The sequence below is a fragment of the Mustela nigripes genome, chromosome 4 (assembly GCF_022355385.1).
Source record: "Mustela nigripes isolate SB6536 chromosome 4, MUSNIG.SB6536, whole genome shotgun sequence".
NCBI classification, from domain to species: Eukaryota; Metazoa; Chordata; class Mammalia; order Carnivora; family Mustelidae; genus Mustela; species Mustela nigripes.
Window position 1 is genome coordinate 157141822 of NC_081560.1, and position 9530 is coordinate 157151351.

Here is a 9530-nt window from a genome sequence, read left to right on the forward strand (position 1 = left end):
GAGCATCTGACTCTTGATTTCTGCTCAGGTTATGATCTTGGTCAGGGTCATGAGATTGAGGTCCACCTGGGGCTCTGTGTTACCAGGGAATCTGCCTGAGGTTCTCTCTCCTTGCCCTCACCCTCTGCCTCTTCCCCACTCCCTCTCCCTAATAAAGAAATCTTTTGAAAAAAAAAAAAAATTTGATCCTGGGGTGCCTGGATGGCTCGGTGGGTTGATGCCTCTGCTTTCGGCTTGGGTCGTGGTCCCAGGGTCCTGGGATTAAGCCCCGCGTCGGGCTCTCTGTTCACCAGGGAGCCTGCTTCCCTTCCTCTCTCTGCCTGCCTCTGCCTGCTTGTGGTCTCTGTCTGTCAAATAAATAAATAAAATCTTTAAAAAAAAATTTGATCCTTAAATTTTTGATGCTACACACCTGTAAAGATATCTGGACCAGGTATTTTGTTTGTGAGTAAATTTTAAGCCACCAGTTTTAAATTATTAATCTTAAATGTTTATAGGACTAGTCAGGTTCTCTGTTTCATCTTGAAACCATTTGATCCAACACATTTTAGAAATGCTCCACTTCATCTAAGTTTTGAGTTATTAACATGAAGTTGTCCATAATGCCCCAATATTTATTTATGCATTGCCTATGACATTTTGTTAGCTGCTTCTTCATGCATCTTGTCAAAGACTTATCTTTTTATTGCTTTGTTAATGAATTCATGTTTGATGAAAATTCTTTGGGACTTAGGTTAAAGGCACACTTTTAGAGTGTACTTGTGTTTGCTTCTACTGATCGCCTGTGGGTACTGCAACCAGGGATCATTTTTTTTTTTTTTTAGATTTTATTTATTTATTTGATAGAAATCACAAGTAGATGGAGAGGCAGACAGAGAGAGAGGGGGGAAGCAGGCTCCCTGCTGAGCAGAGAGCCCGATGCGGGACTCGACCCCAGGACCCTGAGATCATGACCTGAGCCGAAGGCAGCGGCCCAACCCACTGAGCCACCCAGGTGCCCCCCAGGGATCATTTTTAATTAATTTTTGGTTTGACATTTTTCAGAATACAAAGAATGTGAATTTGGATTGCAAATCCATATGAGGGCCAAATTGTGGTTATGAATTTTAAGAAGTTTGTTTTTTCCCTCTACCCAGAGGTACAAGCATCTTGTATAGTTGAATTTCTAGAAGGGTTATTTTAATGCAGTTGTATCCTTTCTTGGTCCTAGCTATGCTAGATACTCACAGTGACCACCTCCCAGCTTAATGGACACTAACCTTCATTTCTGACCCCTTAGCAACCATAGATGTTAAAAAAACTAGTATTGATCACCAGGGGATTAGCAAGTGACTTCAGGACAACTGTCAGCTTTAGTATACATTTACTCTCTGGGGTCCTGCTTTGCTTTTTATTTAGGGGGCAGAGGCAGCCTTTAAGGCCATCCTTCCTTTCTTTCCAGCTCAGCAATACTCTAAATGTATTAAAGTATAGTTCAAAATTATAGTTCAAAATTATCTAGCATTTTCAGGTGTTTTGTCCTGGAGGAATATGGCGGGGGTAGGGGGGATCTAGACTTTTTTGTACTTTCAAGGCCATATTCATCTTCATCATGGTGTACAAGGTGTCATTTTGGGTGTGGTATCAACTACTTTAGGTACTAGAACCCTAAAATTCTTCCTATCCAGATTAAGATCCTGGTTGTGGACACCTCCTGACAAGCAAGATACACCTGTAGCCAGATACAGCCTGCAGGCCTGTAGTTTATAACTAACCCATACAGAAGCCCTTTCTGGAACTTTAAGAACTGAATTACAACTTAAGTTTCATTGATCTGCTGCCTCTTACTGCAGGGGCTGACCCTCTCTTCAGTCCGGGACTGGTGCCCATATGCCCCCTGTGCAGCTCCAACCTTTGCCCCTTCAGGAAGGTGCTAGAGCTTAAGAGGCAGGTGAAGTAGCCCACTCCAGCTCTTCCCACACCATCTCTTCCCATACCATCTCCTCCATTTTAAAGCTGGAGTGGCCCCCAACAGAACCCTGACACAGCAGGCAATATGCATGAGCAGCAGTTAAGTACCAATGGGGATAATTGGAGAATAGTCACAGCAGCTGAAGTCACTGTTCCTGGACCCTAGCCCTAGTGCACTAATGAGACTGGAACCATCTGAATACCCTTAGGTGAATCCAATTCCTGGTCCAAACTATCTTTGCTCAGTTCTTAAAACAGGACAATCTCAGCTGATGGTTTATTTCACTTACGGCTTTTGAGAAAGAACACATACTCTGGTCTTGTATCAAACGGCTTTTATTTTTAAAGAAAAGTTCACAAAGGATAGCTATAGGACAGTGAAATACTTAGAAAAACTGTGGGTGTGCTAGCCCAACCACAAACACTGTCATAGCAGAATTATTCCAATATACTCTTCCAGCATAGCAGATCACACCTGTTAAAATTAACTGCATTCTCTGAATACCTCTCAATGGATGTGCACAATGACAGAAGCCAACATTTGAGGACAAAACAATTCTATTACAATCCAAACAATTCACATCTATTTAAAAAATATATTTGTCCTTCAAAGAAATTGGTAGAAAGACTTAAAACAAATAGGCACAATAGATTGCTGCTTCGATGTGCAAAGTACTGGATTCTTGAATTGAGAATCGGTTTCAGTCCTCACTTCCAATATCACATGGAAGAAGTGGCAGAAAAATGAGTCACCTTCAATATGAAGGATGCAAGTTGTATACACTGGCAACACTCTCAAAGATACAACAGTATTGCAAAAGGTATGCCAATATACAGAGTGGACCTTCTTGTGAAGTCAAACACTCGTGAGTTATCAGATGACCCTTCAGATATTTGGGATCAACACAGTATTCTGGCTCAATCAAGGCCCTTGCAAAGAGCCATCTTTTTACTGAGTCCCTGAGCATGACACCTTGATCACAAACAAGATCACTCATAACCTGAGGACTGCAAAGCCAGATTTGCTTAAACTTTCCCCAAATCGTGTTTTTCATAGATCACATTTGAAAAGGCTCCATTTAAAATCTTGCTTCTCCAGAGTTTAATTCACCTTTCCCCAAAACCTCCCAACACCTCTGAAGTTTGGTTTTTCTCCACAAGAATATATAACATGGACTCTTCCCCCCCACACACAAATTATTTCCTTAGGAGAGAACTGTAAAACCAACTTAAAAACACAAAGTAACCTTACATTTTCTCACCAACAGTGAAGTATCAGACTGCTCCTACTCTGACGTGAGCTGCAGAGCCCTTTTGTGTGCACTTTTCAGACATTTCTCATACCATTAAAACAGCTTTCCATCACCATCAACGGTCCTTTCCAACCTTTCCTTGCCCAAAGTGAAAGTTTGTGAATTGAGAGGGAAGGAAAAAGGGCATTGAACGTATTACTTTTTAGAACAGAAACAGGGTTCTAGGATGTTACCTGATCCTCCAAAGTGAAACAGTATCATCGTACGGACTGCAACAGTAAATTCTCAAGAAGCTGGTCTTTTTGTAGCCAGGTCTCAAAAGCTCAAAACTAAACCCAGTAAGGCAAGTAGCACAGACTTCCTAATATTGAGCAATACAGACCTAGAATTACATGGGAAATGCACCAGGTCAAAACCAGTCACTAAGTTACTTAATCATCGGTAAGAGGCCAAGTTTTCCATTCTCCCCCAGCTCTGCCATTCTGGGAAAAGCCCACTAGCCAGCCTTGGACTGCCAAAAATGGGGGACTCTGACTCAGTCTTGGGGGGGACCTGGTGGAATGCACCGTCCTGAGATGCCATCTGTGTCTGCACTCCATCAGGTTTCCATTGCACATGGACAATTCTGTAATTCTGACCCTCGTTGTTGTCCCAGAAGACCTGCCCATTAGTATGGTAAGAAATGCAGAACTCAATTTTCTCCTCTGTTGGAATGACAGAGGGTAAGTCAATGGCAAATGAGAAGGTGTCACTATCTGAGCCACCATACACATTTTTCATGTAGACACAGTCCACATCAGTGTAGCTTTTCCAGGTATCAAAAGTGATACGAATCTGAACCTTCTTCTCAAAGCTCATGTTTTTCACTTTCACAGTTCCAGTCACCGTTCGCTCCTGCAAAGAGCAGTTCTCCAGACAGACAAAATTCTTCTGAAAATGGTTCCGAAAACTTAAGTAATCAGTTGAAGGCTGTGGGAAATCTAAAATCAAGTTTTTCTCCTCATGGAGTTTTAAGCCAGAGGAGATATCATTAAGGTCCAAGAGATCAAACTGGAGATCCCACGTGGGTTCTTCTGGGAGGTCTGAGAAGACATGGATGGCAGTGAGAGCGAGCCCCTTGGAGTCAGCAAACACAACCCGCTTCTTGGCCTGGTCATGTGAATGCTTCCACTCATTCTGTGATTTGGATTCCTGTTTTATATTGAGACACGATTTCAGAGGCTTTAACTTGTTCACAAAATGTCTTCGTTGGAGGTCATACGGGCCCAGGAAACTCTTCAGAGGTGGTGAATGAGCCAAGCAGAGCCTCATGGCAACATCCACTGGCATGACTGAACTTGTCAAAGGCCTCGGATCTAAAACCTGGATCATTCTGAAATATAAAAGAGCAGCGGTTATCACCTGATCTGGAATCTCCTCCCCAAGTTCCAAGTATGTATGTACTACTTTGTACTATATATGTGTTATGTATGTATGTACTTTGTATGTATGTACTATTTACATGTACTAGTATTGTACTGATGTAACTATAACCAGCACAGTAAGCATCAGGGATGTGCTATCATATATAGTAAAAGAAAACAGTTTTAGACTATCAGATTCGCATCCTATGTTTGGCTATGTCCTTGACAGACTGCAAGGCCATGTATGAACTGCTTAAAATACCTGGAAGGGGCTGTTTGTGATCATCTCTAATACACCTCTAAGAACCAATTTGCTCTATTCTGAACCTGTCTAGTCACATGGCCTAGAGAGTTGCGCGTCTTTTTTTCTTTAATGACAATTCCTGGAACTCAGAACCACTGAGGCAGAACCTCTTGGGGGACCAGGGCTTTCCAGGTGATTCTCATGAGCAGAGAGGTTCCAGACCATGGGTCCAGACTCTGTGTTCCCTCTGGCAGCTCTGCTGATTTTGCTATTAAATTGATTATACTTCCCTGGAAAGGTAATCCACTTCAAAAGAAAAAATGTAACAATAATATTCTCAGGGAGCAGTTTTGAGAGTGAGAAGGCTGGAAAAATGAAGTCAGAGGATTAGCTTTGCACTTCATCGTGTTCATCCTCGTTTTTCAGTAACCAACTGAAATGCCTGTCAGCAGTTCACGCACTTACAGAAAAAATTCACATAATCTATATTTCATGGAAGATATTCATGACAAATACACATAGATGGAAAAAGCTAATTACCTGAAAATTGGACTTTTTATTATATATCGTCTATATGAATTTATAAATACTTAACGGGAAATACACCAAAAAGTTACATCTCTCCAGGCAGTAGGATTACTGATCATCTATTTTTGTCTTTGTACTTTTTTGGCATTTTCTAATGTTCGGCTATGGGTATTTATAAATAGCAAGATAATAAAGCTATTTTAAAATTTAAACATAACTATGCTCAGCAGTAATAAATTCAGAAGTGTCCATCAGGCTTTTTTTTTCCTGGCCTAATTTAGCCCTCCATACACATTGCCAAGCTCATGATTTTTCCCCCATCCTATCTGTACAGATAGGAGTTGTGTGTGTGCACTGTACATGACGTTTCTCAATCTGTCTTCAGTAACTTCACAGTAGCTCTAACTACATAGGCAAATAATAAATGGTCATCAACACACAGATAATGTTAAGAACATGCACAGAATGTATTTTTATGGAGGCCTACAAACTTAGAACAAATGAAAGCTAAAGCTGTATTTGTGCATCTAATAATAGTTAACAGGGTTTTTTAAAGTCTTCTGTTAAGTATGCCACGTCTGGAGAAGCTATTTCAAGTAGTGTTATGGAAGGCTTTTGGTTTTGAGTTTTGTTTTTTTACCTTTTTACTTTTTTGCGCTTACAGTTTTAGGGTCCGGCATTTTCCTGGAATTTCAAATCCTGGTTCTAGAGTTTATAAAAATCGTCATTTGCTCACACTCCGCGGTTCCCCATTGTTTACTACAGCAAACCATGACCCAAAAGGTGCAGAAGGGCGAAAAAATGCCAAGAACACCGTACTGCAGTCCCCCACCCCCACCCCCCCACACAATCCAAACTCCCCAACCAGGAAGATCAAGATGCGATTCCCAAAGCTGCCCCAGTTCTTAGGACATTTGTGCTGGATCGAGAGAGAACAGTCGGAATCCAAGAGGCAGTTAGAACTAAAGCTGACTCCCGTTAAAAAGTTGCTGGTTTGGGATGCTAATCACCAAAATAAGCTTTGGCTAAGAACTTCTGAGCAATCTCCACAATCCGAGTCTTCCCTAGGGCCAGATTCAACTCTGCAGTCAGCCAGCTAGCAGTCCTCCGGCGTCTCCATCTGTGGTGATGCCCTAAGGACCACGCCGCCCAAACTCCCTATAGCTGTGCGCTCCCCTCTATTCTGAGCCTGGGAGTCTGCGGTGAACCTACCTGGTGCAGCTCATTAGGCAGAGAGGCGGCGGCGGACCGCGAGTGCCGGCTCTCGATGGTCTGCGTGAGTTCGCACCCAGCTCCCCTCCGTCAGGGTTCGTCTGAAGCTCCGGCGGATTGCGGGTGCGGCGCGGGAGAGGCCGCTTATGGGCTCCGGAACACGTGAACCAGTCCCTCGGACCAATCACCGGGCGGCTGGCCCCGCGGCACGACCAACCAGCGCCCGACTAGGGCGCGAGCCCTCGCCCAGGGAACGTGACAGCCGTGGCGCTCCGGGGAGTGCTGGGGACTCGGCCAGCAGCTGGACCGAGCTCTGTAACGCGAACCCTGGGCGAGGGGGCGTGGAGGGCGCATCGCGAAGCACAGAGCGGGTGCAGGCCAGGAGAGAGCCGCAAATCTCGTCCGGGCTGCGCGCCAGCTCAGTGAGGCTGCAGGGAAGGAAATGCCTTTTGCGTCGTGAGGCGTCGGTAAACAGTTAAACCTAAGCGCAGAAGAGTTGTGGGTCCTTTCAAAGGTTTATTCAAAATGTTTATATTGTTCACTGTTTGGTGCATTTGCTTATCTTTTAAACCTCGCCTTAACCTGGAGCAATCAGAGGTTGGCTGCGTGTTTTTTAATTAGGGTGAATCAAAATTCATCACAGTGGATGAAAACTGCTAAGAATTACCAAGTTCTCTAACAAATGTTAATAAATTTCTTTATTTCCCCTTCAAACAGGACGTCGCATTTAATTACAAGGCACTTTGTGTTTCGGTCTATTCTTCAGTTTCTCTCTTTGGAAGAGAAAAGTAAAGCCAGAAACCAAATGGCCTTTTTTGCTCACGTGGATGGTCAGCCACAGAGCCAGTGGTCAGTCCAAATCCCTCAACTCAGTTCTGACGTCCTTTGGCAGTGCGGTGGAAACCAAAATGTTAAAATATCTCCCTGTAAATTTCATGACTCTCTCCCAAGCCAGTTACTTTTGCTGAGGTTCCATTACTTTGTTTAGTTTGGGGAGTTTTTAGACCATCAGTTACAACCATAAAATTAAATTCCTAAGTTGAGTATAAATTATTTTTCTAAAACCCACGTCCTAGCTGTCCTCTATAAACTTCGAGATCTACTAGTCAATTAAAATGTACTAAAGGGGGGCGCCTGGGTGGTTCAGTGGGTTAAAGCCTCTGCCTTTGGCCCAGGTCATGATCTCAGGGTCCTGGGATCGAGCCCCACATCTGTCTCTCTGCTCGGCAGGGGGCCTGTTTTCCTTCCTCTTCTGCCTGCCTCTGCCCACTTGTGATCTCTGTCTCTGTCAAATAAATAAATAAAATCTTAAAAAAATAATAAAAGTAAAAAATAAAATGTACAAAAGGTACAATGTAAAACATGAAAAAAAAATCCGTGTTTTTTTAAATTCTGTCAAACGCTGGAATTTTGGGGGTTACTAAAGAGAAAGACCCTTGCCGAGTATCACCAGGGAAGGTACTCAGTGCTTGGGTTTGATTTTTGGAGAACACCTCCAACTAGTAGTAGACCTTCTAGCCCCTCAGCACAGTCAAAGCTAACAAAGTGACATAGTGTCTGGGTTTAACACAAAGATGCATGAATCTAGCCAAGTTCTAGCCTTGACTTCCTCACAAAGTGGAGAAAGTAGAATTGTTCTGAGGATTACATAAAAACTGCTGAGGTGAAAACAGCACAGTGTCCAGTGCATGTATTCAATCCCTGATAGTTCTCAAATCAGTAACCTATCCCTCAGTTTTAGTTACTGTTCCATTGCCACAGGTGGCCAGTGCCTGAGCTAGTTTACTGATAAATAGCTACTGCTTATTGGGCCTTTCCTATGTGCCAAAAACTGTTCTAAGTGTTGTATGTGTCTTACCTATTTGTTTTTCAAACAACCCTAGGTGGTGCTTACTATTATTAATCCTATTTTAGAGATAAGGAAACTGAGGCACTGAGAGGTCAAGAAATCTGCTCAGGATCTCATTATTAGAGCTGGGATTAAAACCTGGCTAATGCCAGAGCAATAGCCATTGTACCATACTGTCTTCCTTTAATTACCCATCATCAATTGGAATGATAGGGGTGAAGGGTGCCTTAGGTATCACTGGTTTCAAAGTCTTTTTTTCACAGATTAAGAACTAAAACTCAGAGAAGCTAACCTCTTGCCCGGGACTGGTTAGATCAGAGCCAAAACTAGAACACTGGGTGGAGTTTTTGACTCTACTACTCATGATCACATGTTGAACTAAAAAAGTGGGTATTACCAGTTATGTTCTGGAGAAACATAAAATAGACTATACTGTCATCCCTTTTTAGAGGAAAAACGTGCCTGCATGGAAAATAAAATATATTCTCCAAAAATGTTAATAGTGCCTATTTTTAGATGGTAAGATTAAGAGTAACTGAGAATTTCTTGGCCATTTTACTTCTTTGTATTTTTTAAATTTTTCTATGAATAACAGGGATGCCTTCTGTAACTAAGAAATCTCCCCCCACCCCGTTTTTGTTTTTTCTTTTGGTGGGCAGCAAAGCAAGTTTCACTGTGCAATTGCAAAGTGATGGTACAAAGCTCCTCAAAAGGAAGCAGACCCGAAGGGTCTGTGATTGTATCCAGTCACATTTTTGTCACCTGTAGATCGTAAGGGAAAGGGTGGTGGGCTCCTTCCCGGGTGGTGTAAAATCCTCTTAAGGGTGGTTTCCTCTTACCACCCGCTACCAGGGGCAGGTCCTGTCCCTCCCTTCTTGCCTTCCAGCTAACCTCCATCACTCCCACCCACCCCCCAAGAAGTCACCATAGTTGCTCTTAGGGGAAAGGGGGCGACTACCGATCATAGCTACTTCCTTCTGGTCAAGGGTGTTGAATGGGGCAGCGGTCAGGGTTCCTCTCATGCTGATCTATCAAGGAGTCCCCTGTGGATGTCTGGTTTGACTTTCATGTGAGGCGCCATTGGAACCACC

General features: G+C 43.1%; 1 protein-coding gene across 1 annotated transcript; it reads right to left on the reverse strand.

Moving 5' to 3' along the window:
* Window positions 1-2270: 2270 nt before the first annotated feature.
* PPP1R3C (protein phosphatase 1 regulatory subunit 3C) lies at window positions 2271-6723 on the reverse strand. The gene is made up of 2 exons (XM_059395903.1): window positions 6591-6723; window positions 2271-4575 (listed from the first exon to the last, which is right to left on the reverse strand). The coding sequence occupies exons 1-2, from the start codon at window positions 6602-6604 to the stop codon at window positions 3639-3641; spliced, it is 951 nt and encodes a 316-aa protein (XP_059251886.1). The 5' UTR covers window positions 6605-6723; the 3' UTR covers window positions 2271-3638.
* Between the last annotated feature and the right edge of the window lie 2807 nt (window positions 6724-9530).